The following is a 20,258-nucleotide window of genomic DNA, read 5'->3' on the forward strand; positions in this document are numbered from 1 at the left end:
GAAAAATAATTTTTGTTTATTAGAATAAGTATTTTCAAATTTATGGAAATTTGTCCACTACAACACTAATGCTCCGGATCATGTTTTTGGATGCCCCAAGGTGAGCCCAAGGATAGTCATATTAATGGGTTAAATGGAGGGAAGATGCCTTTTGGAGATTGGAACCGGTCATGTGCCAAATTCATAGAACTCTTTTGAATGTTCCCTGGAAAGTTTCACACGCATGGAGTTGAGTTGGATAGATATTTTATTGGAAAATCCCGGGGGACGTTGTTTTTCACTGATTCTCACTGTGTTGATGTGATAGCCATAGGTATGTTTCCTCGAGATACAAGTAAAAAAAATTTCTACAGTTTTGTGCGCATATCCACGCCAGAAATCTGAGAATCTCAGTAAATCCCAATGTCACCCCAGCATTACTCTATTTTATTTTGAAAATGCTGAATTGACTTTAAAATTGGCATCGTTTCACACATTGTGGACGTGGATGTGTGTACGAGACCATAGATGCTATTTCATCAAGATAGAGTGAAAAGCATTGATGGTTATTTGTGCTCCTCCAAGTAAACAATGTGTGAAATGATGTCACATTTAAAGTCACTCCAACTCGACTCATTTTAATTTTACAAATGTATTTGGTGGACACTTCCAGTAAGGCCAATAAACTAAGGGTGTAAAGTATCCCATTCCTGCAAAATAGCTATCTACGTGGCACCTTTTTGTTGGAGTTTAAAACACAAAGACGTTTATTGTTTGGAAAATACTGAAATGACAAAAAGAATTTACTGCGATTCTCACAAGTCTAACGTGGGACGTGCACATAACCATAGATGTGTTTCCTCGCGATACGAGTAAAAACCATCTACACTTATGTATGCATGTCCACGTCAGAATTGTGAGAATCACAGTAAATCCTGTGTCACCCCAGCACGACTCTTGTTGTTTTTCATGCAGCCCAGTGTGAGGCGTTGCACGTGCCCCAGGACAAGTCTTGGACAAGATCATTGTCTATGGATTGGGCAAAGCCCATAACATTTTATATCTATTTAAAGGGGTCTGATTTCATCCAAATTCAACACAATTCATTGCTAAATCCATTGCAAGCTCTTATTCATGGTTTTTTATTCTTGAATTTTAATTGCAATGAAGATGGTTTTGTTCCTCAATCCTATCTCAATTGCACCAAAAAAGCTTGCAATGGCAATTGATGGGCGTGCTTGGTGCCGCACAGACAAGTCCTTGAGGAAGAAGAGCGTGATAAGATGTTGCCAGGGCAATGGAAATTTAACAACTTCTAATGGGTTTTCGCTTGCAACCGATAAGTTACCCGTGCCAATGAACATAAAGATGGATGATGGTACATCCACCGATGGAATTGGAATCGTTAGATTTCTCAGAGGAAAGAGGTTTTTTGTCACTGGTGCAACTGGATTTCTAGCAAAAAGTACAAATTAATCTCTCTCTCTCTCTCTCGCTCACTCGCTCTTTCTCGTTTGACAGTTATAGATATTAACTTGGACTTATAATTTTTTGATTGGATTTTATCATATTTGCAGTTCTTATTGAGAAGATTTTAAGGACTGTGCCTGAGGTGGATAAGATTTTTTTATTGATGAGGGCAAAAAGCAATGAAGAAGCAATGGAAAGATTGAAGATTGAAGTAATTTTTTGTAGATGATTTCATCTTATATATATAAACTCAATTTGACTTCTTCATTTCTTAATGCTCTAAATATCATGCATGTTTTACAATGTGGTTTTGTTGTTTAGATCATAAACACACAACTTTTCAAGTCTTTCCGACAAACCCATGGAAACTCCTACGAGTCTTTCATGCTCAACAAGTTGGTCCCTGTGGTGGGAAATGTTTGTGAATCCAATCTTGGAATCGAAACAGACTTAGCTGATGAGATTGCAAATGAAGTAGATATAATTGTAAATTCAGCAGCGAATACAAATTTCCATGAGAGGTCTGTCTAATATATCCTTGAGTATATATGCTTGTGTTCATGATGATTTTAGCCTCATTTTGGTTCTTATAAAAGTGAAGGTATGATGTTGCTCTGGACATAAACACAAGAGGACCTTGTCGACTTATGAACTTCGCAAAGCAGTGCAAGGAACTTAAGCTCTTCCTGCATATATCAACTGGTAAGTAAATGTGAGCATATGAACTACGAGTGGATTGCATATAATAAAACCACCAAGGCAATAATATAGACCCACCAACCCTACCAAGTACGTACGGTTAATCACCAACCATTATGTGAAAACTGGAAAATTCGACAGAAAAAATTGACGGGCAAAGGCCCATGAATTTTGACAGTCTAGGACCGTCAAAATTCTTGATGTTCCCAGATTTGATGGTTTACAGCTGTCAAATTTCTCCCATCATTAATTTTACAGTTTCAGCCTGTGGAAAAAAAAAAAATTTGACAATGAAAAATTCAACTCCTTGGTCCATCAAATTTGGGCTTTTTTCATGTTGTGAACCACAATCAAACGTCATTATCTAATCTAGTATTTTCAATTAATAAAATATTGTGATGGATGCGTGCTTCCTCTCGTGCAGCCTATGCTTTTATTTTTGTAAATTTGGGGATGTGATTGGTTCATCCTGGAAACTGTGAGCTCTGTGATGAAAAAGTCATGAGCAAATTTTTTTTCTTAATTTGATAGGTCCCATAGATCTGAATGAGGATAGTAAGTTTGAATATGAAACATTACAATCGTATAATATAATTGAATACAATTCATTTGGAAGATAAGAATAAGAAGACCATTAAATAACCTAATCAGACTTGAGCCCCATCTTCGAATTGAAAGAAAATATTCTGCAGTCCTCTTGGTCTCGATCTCTACCACTAATAATGAAAAATAACAGCATCAAATTTCTTTATAATCTCCTTTATCAATCTCCCCATATTAACATACCGTGAAAGAGTGGCCACTCTATTTTTAAGATAATTTATTGCAACTAAAGAGACTGACATATTTATAATCGTTTTCGAACGAGGCATGCAGCCTACATTAACGGGGAAAGACAAGGTAGAGTCTTAGAGAAGCCCTTTCGCATGGGAGACAACATAACAAGGGAGAGAGTAACCTCATTAGTATCTACAGCATCACTCCCAGTGTTGGATGTTGAAGCTGAAATAAAGCTGGCATTGGATACAAGGGAAACTTTTCAAAGTAATGAAGTGGCTTCGAAGATGAAAGATTTGGGTTTAGAGAGGTGATGGCTTTTCTTTATTTTTTAATTTTCTTCAAGAGTGTTTATTGGAAAACACACAGAAAACAAAAAAATTGAAATGAAATGGGTATGTATTTGTGATGGAAATATATATTGGTCTCCACAGGGCAAGAATCTATGGTTGGCAAGACACTTACGTATTTACAAAGGCCATGGGTGAGATGATGATAGACAACATGAGAGGGGAAATACCAGTAGTCATCATCCGTCCCAGCATTATCGGGAGCACTTATAGAGAGCCCTTCCCTGGATGGATAGAAGGAAACAGGTATCCGTACCAAAACCATGCATGCACAACATGAAAAAAAGCCATATAGGATGGATCAAGACATCAAAATTTTCATTGTCGAATTATTTTTTTCGACGGGCTGAAACCATCAAATTAATGGAGGATGGGAGAAATTCAACAGTTCTAAGCCATCAAATCAGGGAAAATAAAAAATTTCGGCAGTCAAGGGTCATCGAAACTCAATTGCTAAAGTTCGTGGTCTTGGCCAGTCGAATTTTCCAGTCCAAATTTCCAATTTTCACGTAGTGATGCTCTCATTTCTCTAATATGGTTGATTACTGTAGTTGCTTACTTTAATTATTGTTGCTTGATAATTATCTCAGGATGCTGGATCCACTAATTTTGTACTATGGAAAAGGCCTGATTACATATTTTCCAGGAGACCCCGAAGGCGTAGTTGATCTTGTAAGTAATATTGGCTGGCTCACAATAATATTGATTCTTCCAAAATAACTCGAGTTTGAACTTTAAACCATGGTTTTAAGATTGGGCGATTTGATAAATAACTGTACAAATCAAGTCAATTGAATTTCAGGTATTTAGTGTTACCAACTCAATCCGTAGCTATAGTTAGGGATGTACATTTGGGTAAACCCGAACCAGTCCGAACAGAAATTTCGGGTTCGAGCAGGGTTTGGCTTATACCGAGACCAACCCAAAAATCTTGGGTTCGGGTTCGAGCAGGGTTTGGCTTAAACCGTTCGGTCTAAAGCCGTTCAGGTTCGGTCTGGATTCAGTCTATTTTTCGGTCTGGGTAACGGGTTTTGAGTAAAATGGACATCCCTAGCTATAATTTACACATGCATAAAGTAGATTATTTCCTCATAGTTAATCTACTACTTAAAATATAGTCATAACCTATTTATTAGTAAGTCAAGTTACCGAATCATGAGGTAAAATCATCTTATCTGCCGATCTACACACATTCCGAACTATTTACAAAGTCGCTTAAAAATGTTGATTAGGTAAATATGTTGTTCTTTTAAAGGGATGAAGATTATAGGGTGAAACTCCAATTTTTCCCCCAACGAAAACTGCACAAAGGTAGTTTAGTAGTTAGGATATTTAAGTGTAAAAGCATGCTACTTTAAAGAAATAAACTGTGAAGAACGATGACTTAGGTGCTGTTTGTACTATCCTGATAATTTTGAGATCACTCACCCATGAATGTGTATATCCCTTGTAGATACCCCATATTTTTCTAGGCTAAGCTTGAGATCCTCCAAAACCTTTGAGAAATGGGCTTGACCTAAGGTATTTCTTATAAAGGTTTTAAGGTCCATCATTTGAATAGCCAAAGGTCCCCAAAGGCCATTTCACATTTTACTTGAGGATTTCAACCTGGTCGTGGGTGACCCAACGACCATGCCATTTTTAGCCCAGTCCTTGCCTCACCCACGGACTAGCTTGTTCACTTTTTTCTTGGTATGGAAATCATGTACCCACGTCCTAGTGTAAGTTTTACTCAATCCACTGCTCACCCAAGGACCATTTTATTAGACACTTGAAAGCCCATATTTATATGAGTTTTGCTTAGGGAAATGACCCTCTAAACCCCTTCTAAGTATATTTTCTTAAAGAAAATTCTTTTTTTTTTTTTTTACTTTTATCCCTTCATTAATCCTCTCCTTATAAATCCATTATAATAAGTTTCCTTTGGAACACTCATGTGTTCACACATAGACACACCACATTTTCTCTCCTTTTAAAAGGTCATGAGTAAGGTAGGGATTTACACCTAACTCTCTAAGCCAACAAAATAATCCCAGTGGACAACATTCTCATGCATAAGGTTCCGAGTTTTACTATGACGGTGTCCAAGTCATGGATGCCTTCCAAGGACTAAACCAACCAAAAAGGACTCCCAAGTGAGCACATAAGTGTCTAAAAGAACTTTGGAATCCAAGGGAGTGAAATCTATGTCGATTTATATTCAAGTCCGTAGTTCACAAAAAAATCCAGCAAGCACCCACTTCTTTATTCAACTTGCTCACCATCTTTATTTCTCAATTTTACAAAACAAAACTATAGTTGATTTAATTCATTACTTCTCTCATCACCTCTAACTTCAAAAATAGTTTCATACTTCACTCTTGGCCAATTAATGGTAACTATCATTTCGATGGGTGGGACAAGGTACCTAACACTTTTCTTGTCTCTCAACTGAACCTTCTTGCCTAGTTCTTTAAGTAGACCTTCTCTTATCCATTGATTGTGAGACACTAGAAGTTAAAAATAAAATTTAAAAAACTTTTTTTGTGGCTTCCATTCACACTAAAACTCTTTGAATGGTGGCAACTCCTAGAACCACATAGAAGAGGTTAAATGATTTTTCTTTTGAATCTCATGTATCTACAATCCTATTTACATTAAACAATCATTTTACAACTAGGTAAAAGTTTGCAAATTGAACTGATATTATTCTAGATCGTGTCTGAGTTCAAAATTTTAAAGTCCTTGCACTTTCCCACATAATAAATTCATGAATAAAGCATTCATGCATTTGAGTACATTCTTTTTTGACATTTTCGGAAGCAGGTCCCAGCCGACATGGTTGTGAATGCAACATTGGCAGCCATCGCAAAGCATGGGTGGGTTAGAAAATCAGGAATAAACATCTACCAAGTTGCTTCATCTGTTGCAAACCCGCTGGTGATCGAAGACCTAGCTACGTATGTCCACGAACATTTCAATTCTTCCCCTTTTAGGAGCTTGAGTGGGGAATCAATTCATATTTCAAAATTACTCTTTTGCTCCATGGAAGACTTCTCCTCGCACATTTTAGCAGATGCCACTCAACAGATTGGGCAAGTGCCTGTAGTTGGGAAGTTGGCCAAGGGACTTGATATTGTAAACCGAAAAGTAGTCGCAAAAGTGAAATACATGGCTAACATATATGAACCCTACGTATTCTATGGAGGAAGGTAAGATGTTAATTTAGACAATACCTTGGTAAAGAAGCTACTTAATTATGCGTCATACTTTCAAACTTCAAACATACCTATTAATAAATTTAATATAACAAATGAAAACATACCTTCAAACAGCCTATGGTTTTAAATTGACTTAGATAAAACAAAACAAATAAAAAAGAAAAATAAAATGAAAGATATATAAAACATAACAAATGGAAATTATATTTTAGAGAAAATTATGAAAAAATAAGCAACTTTTGTTAGAATTCCCATTCTAGTACATTGTTCATTTTGATTCAGAAAACATGCATGGCAAGATCGTAGATATTTTAAATTGATGATCTCACTAATTTATAAAAGTTCCATTCTCACTAAACGGTCGCAATATCATTGCTATTTATTCAAAAAGTGAAGATCTCACCAAAAGCATGTTTTTGGAACTCAAATGAATAGTGTACTTCAATGGGAATTTTCCCATATTCAACCTACGAAGGTAATTTACCCAATATTTAAATGTGAGTCAATTATGACCAAGTTTTGGTATCTAGGTATATATGGATGGATCATGATCATCTAAATCCATAATATCAGGTCTTATGGTTCACACCAAAGATTAGGATTTGGATTTAGTTGAGTCAACCCTCACAAACAGCCAAAAATGAATTTTTTTTTATCGTTTATGTATGAATTTTGTTATTATTCACAAATATCATTTTATATCAGACACAAACGTTCAAATAAATTCTTATTGACACACACATGCGCATATGGAAATGCTAACATTCAATGCTTTATAATTGGGACCTTAGCATTTTGAATATTTGTTTTATGAAAATACCCGTGAATTGCATTGATTATTTTGCTTTAGTTTGAAATTTAACGTTATTATGGTCTTTGTGTAATAAATGTTTCAACAAAAAGCTTGGCAAATTAACTCAATTCCCTCCAAATCTTTTTGATTCAACCAAATCAACTCAGAGTCGGCCGAGTTTTAAAACTACGGTCAAATCGTCCCAATGATAAATACTAACAAAGAGATAAATATCAGGTTTGACAACATGAATACAGAGCAATTGATGGAAGAATCTTCTGAAGAAGAAAGAATGAACTTCGGATTTGATGTAAGGAGCATTGTTTGGAAGGACTATATATCTAGAGTCCACACTCCAGGTTTAAGGAGGCATGTCATGAAGAGTAGAGATATGCTCTGATATATATATATATATATATATGTCATTATATTAACCTATAAAACCGCCTCTACTGCTTCTGATTTAAGGGTAGTTCTCTACCATTAATGATAGTTGTTTACAATATATTTGTGATACTTTTTGAAGTGGTTTATAACCGTCACTAATTGTGTTTTTAAAATAAAAAAGATAAAAAATACCTAACAGTTGAAAAATGCCTGTTAAATTTTATTTTATAAACTAGATCTTATTTCAGACAGTTCAAAACCGCTAATGTTGTTAAATTTTTTTAATAAATTTTCTTTTCAAAATGAAACCTGCACATATATAAGGAAAGAGAGTTGCTATTGGCACCCTAAATTTCACTTATCACATTTCAATTTCTTAAGAAAACAATACGTATAAAGAAAGAATTGCTTTTGGCACCCCGCATTTTACTTATTACACTTCGATTTCTTTAATTAATTATCACATCATAATTAGAATAAAACACACCATTCACATTACAAAACATTATCACACTATTCAAACAATTTTAGTAGCTAATTTTAGATAACTAGACTATGTCAACCAGACAAGCTTTTGAATTTTCACAGTAAAAGCATATAAAAGAAATAATAGCTAGCAAAAAAAGGTCATTGTTTATCTTTCAAACAGTGAAAATAAATTAAATAGAATGAAAAGGGGTTTCAAAGAAATATGCACTCCACTCACTTCAACATGTGCAAAGGCAATGGGTCTGAAAGAAAACATTGTGTTGCTTTAGGATTTTTCTCTCCAAACCTCATATATCATATGGATAGACAACAACACACCAATCAGTAATTTTGAAGGATATATACACATAAAAACAAAAGATCAAACAGTTAAAAAAAAGCCTATCGAGCAAAGTTCTACATGTATACAACCAACACTCCATATATTACATGGGTAATTCCACAAAATCACAATGGTTAACAGTAGTACAAAGTTGTTGATTATTCTTAAGAGGCACCCAAAAATTAAGGAAACACAGTTCAAGATATTGCCCACGGGCGGAGCTATTAAGGAGTTGGTGAGGACAATTGCCCCCACAGAACTTTGAGACACCCTTATATTTTCCACTAATTACATGCCCCATTTGTCCCCACTCCCTCACCTCTCTCAGCATTTTCCCTCACACCCTCACCTCCCTCCAAATTTTTGCCTCCCTCTTGACCGGGCCAAATCATGTACAAATTGGAAATGACCTAAATATCCTTTTCTTCAATTTCTAATCGAAAACCTTTGAATGTCTCTCGAAAACCATTCATCTTCAAGTTCTTCAATTATACAACTAACCATAGTTTGCGCCCACTACAAGAAAATCCTGGCTCCACCCCTAATATTGCCTCGTGTGCTTTTGGGTTAAGCATTAGCATGAATGATTTCATTCATATCTTACACAAACAAAAACCCCACGATAAAGTGGCCTTTTTAATAGTGGTATATATGATGTGATAGTAGGTCCCACTAAATGAGTTTGAGTCATATATAGGCATTCTTCTCTCTTCTTGAAAGCAAACCAGGGAAATTTGTTTTCTTCTTAAAAGAGTAGCAACTTATTAGCTATTTGTACTTGATTATAAGCTCATCTCTCCATGTGCACATGTATAGGTTTGTAACAGAGACTATTCAGTTTATTTTTCTCTCATATTATTCCAAGAAAACTACCATAGTTTCCTTTTTTATAAGCTGCCCTACTTTCATTAATTAGTGATAACAGTGAAGTTGTAATTGTTACTGAAATTACTTTATTATTAAGTATTAATAACTAAATTCAATGGCACATAGGCACTAAGGTTCCAAATGAATCATGAACCCATATCACTAGCCTAGCACTTGACATTTTCTACTACATTGCCTAGGAAGATGAAATTCCATAAGAGGTGAAAAGAAGTCCATTGAATGGTCTAACAAGCAAGGAAAGAGTGCAAATATTTTGCATCAAGTAATAAAACTAACTAACTAAGGTAGAGTAATCCCAGCATGATTGCGATGTTAAATTACTTAATACCAAAGGAGAAAAAAAAAATGACAACCATTTCATTGGCAGTTAGTTTGGATCCCCAATTCTATACTTAACCCCCAAGCTATAGTTTTCAACCTAAAAAAGACCTAGAAAACCTAAAGACACCCCTAAAAAGCCAGTAAAACATATAGAGCTAAAAGAAAAAAAAAAATCTCACCTCAAAGATTGGAAGAGATCTAGCAACATATATAAAACGAGAAGATTCATCCGAGAAATGTTGACCGCCAATTTCGGAGGGAATCGATTGTCATGATCATTCAGGTAAAAGAAAATGTAAATTTTATTTTATCCTATTTTTAGACCGTTTTTGCAATGTAAATATTTGAGAAGAGTAGAGACCGACTTTCGCCAAGCGAGATTGGTGCCTAATACCTTCCAATCCTGTAACTTGATCCCCATACAAAAATCTTTTCGTAGTTTGGTATTTCTTATCCGTTTAAAATCATTATTTGTATCTTAGATCATAAAATTTGGTGGAAACTCAAAAAAAATAAAAGCGAATTCGCAATTGTGGATCAAGGGCGCTTTCAGTGGTGACTTGACTAGGGATTATGAGGATCAAACTTGAAAATCCCAAATATTGATGCATTGCAAAATTGGTTTAATTATTATTATTTTATTTTTTTATGGCATGACGATGGATGTTTTCTTTTTGTAGGATGTTACTTTCTTTTTAGCATTTAAAGTTCTTTTTATGTAAATAAATAAATATTGGATTTGTGTTCTGTGCCAAGAAACACACAAAAAAATGGAAAATAATAATAAGAGAGGATCATGAGGAAATAGTAGGAGGTTAAAATAAATAAATTAAAGATGGGAGACATCTGTGGATGACAAAGAAAAAGTAAGTCATTAGAAGAGGAGGGGGGTTGTGGGTAGGCCTGTCAATGGATATTCGAATATTCGAATTCGATTAAAAAAATCGGATATTATTTGAATTTTTCGGATATCGAATTCGAATTTGGATGTTATTTTAACATTCGAATGAGTTTCGGATACTAATTTGGATGTTACAAAATCCGATTCGATAATATTTGCTTTAATTTAAATATATGTGTTACCTATTCATGTTCCACAACAAAACTTATATATATATATATAGGGTCAGGTTCAAAGGACAACCATTTCTACACACATATAGACAACATGTTTTGTCTTATATGGGCAAAAATGTTTGGAATGGACTGATTTTTTGTGAGGATGATCTCTGTGATGAGGAGATCATCCTTGCCAAAAATCAGCTCATTATGAAACTTCTAGACCGTCCAATTTTTGTTGAAAAATTATAGACCGTCCAATTTTTGTAAATCAATTTTGATGGGGTTACAAGTTTTGGAATGGGATGATTTTTTGCCAGGATAATCCCCTCATCACAGAGATCATCCTCACAAAAAATCAGTCCATTCCAAACATTTTTGCCCATATAAGACAAAACACGTTGTCTATATGTGTGTAGAAATGGTTGTCCTTTGAACCTGACCCATATATATATGAGTAGCGTTCAATGGCCAACAGTTTGGCAAACATTTTGGCAAACACATTTTTCAAAACATGGGTTAGAGGTCTTGGAATGGGCTGATTTTTGGTGAGGATGATCTCTATGGTGAGGAGATCATCATCACCAAAAATCAGCCCATTCCAAAACTTCTAACCTCATCAAAAATGGTTTACAAAAAATGGACGGTTCACGATTTTTCAACTTGTAAAATGGGGCTAGAAGTTTTGGAATGAGCTGATTTTTGGTGAGGATGATCTCCTCACCGTAGAGATCATCCTCACCAAAAATCAGCCCATTCCAAGACCTCTAACCCATGTTTTGAAAAAATGTTTGCCAAAATGTTTGCCAAACTGTTGGCCACGGATAGGGACCCTATATATATATATATATATAGGGAGCGGTTCGGCGGCCCTAAAGTCTAACAACTTTGTTGCCAAGTTTTTTTGGGCGTTAGATCGAGTGGCATCCGACGGTTCGGATGGAAAACACGGTTTTAAAATTAAAAACCACGTTTTAACAAATTGCCCCCTTTAAAAATATTCTATTCTATTTTAAGTCCCTAAGCCTTCTCTCATTCTCTTCTTCGAATGTCTCTCCCTCACAAAACCCAACTGAAACCCATCTCTCTCTCTCGCTCGAAAACCCATCTCTCTCACAAGTTTCACTTTGACGCCATCTCTCTCTCTCTCTCGCTCACTCGATCTCTCTCTCTCAAAAGTTTCAGTTCGAACGACCCAAAGCCATCGCCGACGAATGTGACTCGATCTCTCTAGTTTCAGTTCGAACTTACTTGAGATCTCATCGTCTTCGGAGCTCTCTCAACCCTCTCTCGCCGTCGCCATCGCCGTCAATCTCTTTTTATTTCGATCGAACGGGTATTTATTTAACTCTTTATTTTTTAGGAAAATCGATTGGGTATTTAATTTTTTTTTATTGTAGTTCTTGAATTTGAAAGATAATGTGGATGGTTTTTTTTTTTTTTTACTTAGACGATTTTAAAGAAATCAGGTTTTTTTTTTTTTTGGGTTGTAATTGTTACCCTTGTAAATTTTGTAGTTTTCACCATATGAAGAAGAGGGTTCTTCTCGCTTTTTCTTCCTGTTTTTTTTTTTTTTTTTTTTTTTCTTAAGAACAAGATATGATTTTTAAGAAGGTTAAATATGATGGATTTTGAAGATGATGTTTTATCCCAAAAAAAAAAATTTATGAAGTCTGATTTCGACTAATCTGAACTGAAACCCTACCAAATAATGGTCGAACCCGAACTTGTTTACCATTGTTCACCAAGAAATCTTTTAAAAGTAGGAAAATTTTTATAAGACATGTGCACTTCTAATGCTAATTTTTCATAATTTACAAGTGCCTATATCGAGATCATTTCTCATGACAGCAATGAAGAATCTAGTGTACAGATCTGTTCAAAAAGCTCTTATTATAGTGCTGTTAGATTCAGCTTTGCTCTCATAAAACTTACACAGGTCCTTTAACTTTTCTTTGCTAATTATAGTTCTCACCTGGTACTGTAAACACCATGTTTCCATGTATTACTGTTCTAAAAAATTCACATATGTATTCTTGTGTACATACAAGGTGGTGCTTGCTTGGCTCAGTCACTAATTTTTTCCCACCAAACAATGTTCTCCCAAACAATGCAGGTGCGGGGGGGCTGGTGTAACCCTCCTCAGCACCATTTTGATCTCTCTCAACCTGTCTTCCAATACATTGCTCAATACAGAGTTGGGAGTTGTACCTGTTGCGTACAGAAGGTATGTTATGTGCTATTGTGTTGTCCATCAGTCCATGTCTTATAACACCAATTTTTTTTACTTATAACACCAATCCTTTCTTCCCAAATCATATCAAATAGCAATCCCCTAACTTAATAAATGAATTGCTGCGAAATTAAAACTTTAGTTACATTCAATCAGGTTAAAACCCATCCTGATTTTATGCAATCAGTACCTGCATCAACCCTTCTCTTTTGAAGTTTCTGCAATGTGGGGAGCTTATAAATTTTGAACATGGTGGTCACTTGCTTATAACTTAATCTGCATATTCAGTGTTCAAGCTTATAACTTTTGAATGATTTGTGCAGATGAGTTTATACGAGGACTTGGTAGCAACTCGGGTACCAGCAAAACATAAATGGTTGAAACTTCGATGTTTCCAAGTGGGGATGCTGATGGCTAATGCCAGACCCTAATCATAATTGTAAACAACAATTGGAATTGATTGTACGAGTGTGTTTGTTATAATGCTTTGTAATGTTGAGATTATAATATGAGCCAAACCTTTGTAATGCTTGAAGAGTGTAATAATCTTTAATTGGGGTGTGATAAAAAAAAATTTAAGAAATTGGGGTATAAAAGTTGGGTTGCTAATAGAAGCTCTAATTAAAATAGTCCACAGCTTTAATCTGCTATTATTGATTTTTTTAGTTTTGAAATTTTAATAAGAAAGTTATTATTGCAGCTGGAATGTCAATAGAATTACCAAGTGGGGATGCTGATGGCTAATGCCAGACCCGTTATTACTCTTCTTTTTGTATTCTGTTTGACAATGACCTTCACACATTGAGGGGTATATTACCCTTTATTCAAAGTAAACTATCTAAAAGATTGGCGCCATTGCTTTGCTTGGGTAGATCTATAATCATCTCAAAGATTTGTTACAGCAACCATCATTGGTCTAAATTTATCAGTTTTATTCTTCATTTTTTTTTTTTTTTTTGAACTAAGCTGACCGAAAGGTAAGAATAACAGAGCTAAGATGACACAACAGAGTCATCTATCCTTGAAGTTGTGAACTTTGTGTCACCAACTCTTAAAGCTATGAACTTATTAGATGAAAATGAATCTAGCTCTAAGCAACAAAAAAAATTCAACAATGGATCTTTATTTGGAGTCTATGATTCTCTTTAAGATAGCAACTTTGGAAACCTCATCAGCTGTTGGTGTAATACTGTGACTTTTTTATGAATACATTTTGAAAAGGGTATATTCCCAAATAATTACCGATGTTTTTCTGTATTTCCAACATGTGGTCTTGAGCTCATGTCCTCCACTCTCCCAAGCCCATCTCTTCGACCCTTTCATAATCTCTGTCCGCAAACATCATCTGATGCAACCTTCTCTCTGATGGGTGCCTCCCGGAGGTGAAACCATCATTTTTGGTGTCCTCCAATCATTGTTGCCTTTGAGGACATTGATTGCACCAGCAAGTGATGGCATTCCCTCGGTCCCAACATGCCAAAGACCTTTGATAGAAAACAATAAAGAGCCTGTCGTGATTGCACGTGTTGCTGCACTAGCAGCCTGAGACACTCATGTTGGAAGCTCAACGTCTTTCTTCTTCAAGCTATTTGTTGTACCAAGCTTCAATGGAATATGCTGGAAGAGACAATCTAATATTCTTGATTTGGCAAAGTCTTGTATACATTGAATCAGTCTCTGCCTTGTTGGTGATGATGACAACAACAAAGCCCAGGTAATGAAGACATGGACCTAAAGATTAGAAAAAAAAGAATATTCACAATCAACAAACTCCCAACATGTGGAAAAAAATGGTTAGATGGTCCTCAAGATTTGTGTGGCATTCACAAGTGTTTTGGTTTATGAAAATTGGTCTTAGTATAAGAACTCAAATCATTGGTGGTGGTGTGTACAGGCCTCTGTAGGATTTGCTGATAAAAAATTATTGGTTCCTTGGAAAAAAAAATAGAAGAGGAAATTGCTTCTGATATTTACAATTGTATGGACTTGTAGGATTTGCTTATGAAATATTATTTGGTTCCTTGGAAAAAAGAAAGAAAAGGCAATTGCTTCTGATAGTGAAGGCCATAGCTAAATTGCATGTTTGAGGGTTGAACCCTTCTCTACCACTCCAATCTTTTGTGATAGTGAAGGATTTTTTACCAAATTGAAAGTAAAACTCTTAATCTTAAACTTACAAGTTTCAAAGCATGCTTCTTGGTTGACATTCAGAATTGTTAACCAAATCGTAACTATCTAAATTTGACACCTATGGGACCATATATGAGTTGACCCATACATGTTGGTACCTATGTACCAACATGTGATAGCTTCATTTTGTGGACATGAAATCCTAACCCAACTGGCCATTTATTGCAACATAAACATATTGAGAACTATTTCTACATTTTTTCCGTAGACATTCATTTATAATTTTTTCATCCCAACATAAACATACACCATTTCATAAATTCAGAGTACAATTCAAGAAGAAAAAAACTATAACAACAGTTCCATTTTGTTTTCCTAACATACACCATTTCATATACGAATCAATGTCAATTATAATATGGGTAATTCAACTAAAACTCAGTACCAGAACCTCTTGAGCAATGTCCACGCGACAGCAATGGCGAGAACTGTTGTTTGGGTGCCAAAATCCGATGGAGAACCATTGGGTTCTCTTGAGAGAGAGAGAGAGAGAGAGGGATTTTAGAGGGCGAGAGAGTTTCAGTTCTGAGATGGAGTGAGAGTTTCAGTTGGCGTCGAAGCTCCCTTTTGGAGAGAGAGTTCGAAGAAGAAGAGGGTTTTTACAATCGGTTCTGTGTAAGAAGAGGGAGAGAGAGATAGTGCGAAGATGGAGTGAGAGTTACAGTTGGCGTCGAAGTTCCGGTGAGAGAGTTCGAAGAAGAAGAGGGTTTTGCCGAATCGGTTCTTATGTAAGAACTGGGAGAGAGTGCGAAGAGAGAGGTTCGTGTATGAAGAAGAGGAGGGATTTAATAAAGAATTAATTGATTGATTAGGGGGCAACTTGTAAAAACGTGGTTTTTAACTTTAAAGCCGTGATTTCTATCCAAACCGTCGGATGCCACTCGATCTAACGCCCAAAAAAACTTGGCAACAAAGTTGTTAGACTTTAGGGTCGCCGAACCGCTCCCATATATATATATATATATATATATATATATATATATATATATATATATAGGGTCCCGTTCGCCACCCTTAGTTTTACCACACACTTTAACAAACGCGTTTTGTCTTACATGGGTTAGAAGTTTCGTAATGAGCTGATTTTTGGTGAGGATGATCTCTATGGTGAGGAGATCATCATCACCAATCATCATCACCAAAAATCAGCTCATTCCAAAACTTCTAACCCCATCAAAAATGATTTACAAAAAATGGACGGTCCACAATTTTTCAACGTGTAAACATGGGGCTAAACATTTCGGAATGGGCTGATTTTTGGGGAGGATGATCTTCTAATCATAGAGATCATCCTCACCAAAAATCAGCTCAATCCAAAACTTCTAACCCATGTAGGACAAAAAACGTTTGTTAAAGTGTGTGGTAAAACTTAGGGTGCTGAACATTTCCCATATATATATATATATAGGGTCAGGTTCAAAGGACAACCATTTCTACACACATATAGACAACGTGTTTTGTCTTATATGGGCAAAAATGTTTGGAATGGACTGATTTTTTGTGAGGATGATCTCTGTGATGAGGGGATCATCCTGGCAAAAAATCATCCCATTCCAAAACTTGTAACCCCATCAAAATTGATTTACAAAAATTGGACGGTCTATAATTTTTCAACAAAAATTGGACGGTCTAGAAGTTTCATAATGAGCTGATTTTTGGCAAGGATGATCTCCTCATCACAGAGATCATCCTCACAAAAAATCAGTTCATTCCAAACATTTTTGCCCATATAAGACAAAACACGTTGTCTATATGTGTGTAGAAATGGTTGTCCTTTGAACCTGACCCATATATATATATATATATATATATATATATATATATATATATATATATATTCTTGTGTATTCATGTTCCACAACTAAATTAAACTTAATTTTCAAATGTTTATCATCTCTCGAGAAAAACGCTGACAACTGGTAAGTTTCGATGTGCGTGCTCCATAGCCACCCTTTCTCCACCAGCGCGAGCATCAAGGTAGGTATTTCCTCTCTCTCTCTCTCTCTTACAAATCGATCATTGATTGATTATGAGGATAAGGAAGAGATCGCATGTGAACGTGTTGTTCAGATGGGTTCGAAGGCAATTGATGAAGGTGAAGATCTTCATGGCTGTGATGTCTGCAATCTGTTCTTTAATCTCACTAAAGTATTTCGGCCATGATCACAGCCACTTCTTCATAGGTTCTGAAGCAAGCCACACCATAGGAATCATGGTCTTGATTTACAAGCTCACTACCCAGAAGATGTGTTCTGGTCTGTCACTGAAAACCCAAGAGCTCACTGCTATATTCTTAGCTGTAAGATTGTTTTGTAGCTGCATTATGGAGACTGACATTGATACCGTGCTTGATTTTGCGACATTAATCCCAACAGTTTGGGTTATATACATGATGCGATTCAAATTGAATTTTACTTATATCAAGGAACTAGACAACATGAAAATATACTATATGGTGGTTCCTGCTGCCATCCTTGCCTCTTTCATCCATCCTTATGCAATTCATAGTCGCGTCAACAGAATGTTTTGGGCTTTTTGAACGTACTTAGAATCTGTTTCAGTGATGCCTCAGCTTCGTTTGATGCAAAATGCAAAGATGGTTGAGCTATTTACAGCCCATTATGTTTTTGCATTGGGTATTGCAAGGTTCTGGGCCTGCGCTCATTGGATCATTCAGGTTATTGAGATTCGTGGGAAATATATATTCTACCAGGGAATTGGTAACCTGTGGCTACCAATGATCATTCTTTCAGAGATTATTCAGACTTTTATATTGGCAAACTTCTGTTACTATTATGTTAAGAGTGGTGTTATGAGTGGTAAACTGTTGATGAGGCTGCCTTCAAATTGTCTAGACCTTCATGACTCATAGTAGCTTTTAAACTTATAATTTGAGTAGATGTTGTCATAAAAGATTATTAGTCATAGTTTTGTTAGGCAGCAACATATAAAAAAGAAAAATAAATAAAGTTGTGAGTTGTGTGCAGTGGCAGCAACATTTAAAAAAAAGGGGGGGTTGTGTGAGTTGGTGTGCTGGCAGCGACATATAAAAAAGAAAGTTATGAGTTTTGAGTTGGGTGTGGTGGTAGTAACAAAAAAAAAAAAAATGTGTAAGTTGTTCGTGCTGGCAGCAAATAAAAATAAATAAATAAAAAGAGAAAAACCAACATGGAATTCCTTTCCTTACTAATTTAGTAAGATCTCAAATCTTGCTAAAGGTCTTGGACCTCACGTGGCATCTAAGAGCATGATCCAATGCCACATGTTTGTAGTGGACACAATTCTAAGAATTTTGAAAAAGAAAATTTTCAAGAAAAATTTTAAAATTAATTTTCATTTTGAATGTTGATCTTTAATTTGAGATTTCATCGCCACCCATTTTCAAAACCTTGGATCTAAACTAAAAAAATTGAATTTTATTCTCGGATCCAAAAAATTTCCATCAAATCTAAAAAGACTATGGTATTGTATTACCGATGAAATTACCACGTTGGCTTAGTAACCCTTAGTAAATTTTGAAATCTCTATGTTGGTCAAATTAAATTATTTTTTAATAAATAAAAAAATAAAGTTTTTCTTATGCCTATTTCATTGGTTGGTCGATGATTGATTATTTTTGTGTCAAAATAACTGATTGTTTATCTGATAGTTATGATCCTGATTGATATATATATTTTTGATGTGCATATCTTGATCTTGATTTTGATGCTATGGATTTTCTGTTTTCTAATCAATATTTATATGATATCCATATTTTGATGATGTGATTTGGCCCATGGACCCATTTATCCGAAAAACGCTCTGGATGTACTTCACCTTATTTGCACACACTACTAGCACATTTAATTTATGATACATTGCACGCTTGCATGTCCCTTATAACCGACTTAATACTAGTGCGTAGCCCGATCTCCTCGTGGGATACGACGTCATTTATGAAAATCACAACTCCAGTCATGTACTTTTTTGGTATATAAAACTGGGGCATCAATACCATTCGATTAGGTAACCCTGAGAGGTATATCGATGCACTCACGCTGGAGCGACCTAAGTTTTTATCTTATTGTAAGCCGCAAAGTCACATGTCCCAATTGCCAACGTAATACTAGTACATAGTCGGTCTCCTTGTAGGACGTTAAACTATTTACAAAAGCTACAACCCTAACCTCATACTTATGCAGTATATCAAACTGAGTCACCATGTACTATTTGATTGAGTACGTTTGAGAGGTATCTAGGTGCACTTGGGCAAGGGTGACCAGATAAATTGCATTGTACGTACTAACCTAGAGTCTAGGAACCTTCCTATAGGACATGACCCGAATCGACTATGGGTGTTTTCAAGTTGCTTTATTCAATCCATCCAAAAGGTAAGTAGGTGGATTAGTCCATACCGGTCAAATTAAACCCGCAATATTGATCCAACCCAATTAGTAAAAAAAATGTAGTTTGTTATGAACTAATTAAATCAGTTGGTCCAATTGGTAAATGGATCTAACCTACCAATACTAAACCGGTTGGACCAATTGATTTTAGGTTTAAAGATTCGATCATGTGGTCAAATTAATTTATCTAACTAGGGATTCAACTCCAACCAGGGGTAAACCCGTAACCAACCTTTCTCCCCCCTTGGAATTTAAATGTTCATTTTGTCATGTCATTCAATAGCACATTGATATATAATTCACATATTTGGTATTCATGGCATCTTATGGCATTCTAGGCATTCAAGTTTAAATTGCGAAATCATACAACATACACGAGACATAAGACTTATGATGATTCGGCAAAGTGCCTACATCCATACACACGATTAATTTATAGTTTGCAAACAATTGAAGTTCACTTAAAATCTAAATATTCATGGCATGACATACATAACATAGTGTTCATTTATAGTATACATCCATCTATGGGTAAACCAATTGAAACATTTTCACAAATACAAGACAAGCATTTTATAGTAGTTCGGTAACATAACTACATCCACTCCCATGGTCACCTTCGCAAGGGTTTTGGTGACTTAAACCTTTTACATAGAATTTTTATACTTAGGATAAATTCTAAAACCTTTAGATTGAGAAACACGCATCATCTTAAA

At 35.5% G+C, this 20,258-nt stretch overlaps 1 protein-coding gene, 1 long non-coding RNA gene and 1 pseudogene across 2 annotated transcripts; all 3 read left to right on the forward strand.

The window, feature by feature from the left end:
• The first annotated feature begins 1,000 nt into the window (after positions 1-1,000).
• Positions 1,001-6,470, forward strand: LOC147384005 (fatty acyl-CoA reductase 2, chloroplastic-like). Its single transcript, XM_086426248.1, has 8 exons — positions 1,001-1,444; positions 1,557-1,660; positions 1,771-1,970; positions 2,051-2,151; positions 3,025-3,235; positions 3,360-3,521; positions 3,866-3,947; positions 6,081-6,470. The coding sequence occupies exons 1-8, from the start codon at positions 1,144-1,146 to the stop codon at positions 6,468-6,470; spliced, it is 1,551 nt and encodes a 516-aa protein (XP_086282374.1). The 5' UTR covers positions 1,001-1,143.
• A 5,312-nt stretch (positions 6,471-11,782) lies between these two features.
• LOC147384006 (uncharacterized) lies at positions 11,783-13,578 on the forward strand. Its single transcript, XR_015172823.1, has 3 exons — positions 11,783-12,070; positions 12,851-12,961; positions 13,291-13,578. It is a non-coding gene; the product is annotated as an uncharacterized LOC147384006 (long non-coding RNA).
• A 3,608-nt stretch (positions 13,579-17,186) lies between these two features.
• Positions 17,187-18,046, forward strand: LOC147384007 (uncharacterized; annotated as a pseudogene).
• Positions 18,047-20,258: the final 2,212 nt, after the last annotated feature.

The sequence above is a fragment of the Akebia trifoliata genome, chromosome 15, assembly GCF_017979445.1.
Source record: "Akebia trifoliata isolate Shusen 1 chromosome 15, ASM1797944v1, whole genome shotgun sequence".
Classification (NCBI taxonomy): Eukaryota; Viridiplantae; Streptophyta; class Magnoliopsida; order Ranunculales; family Lardizabalaceae; genus Akebia; species Akebia trifoliata.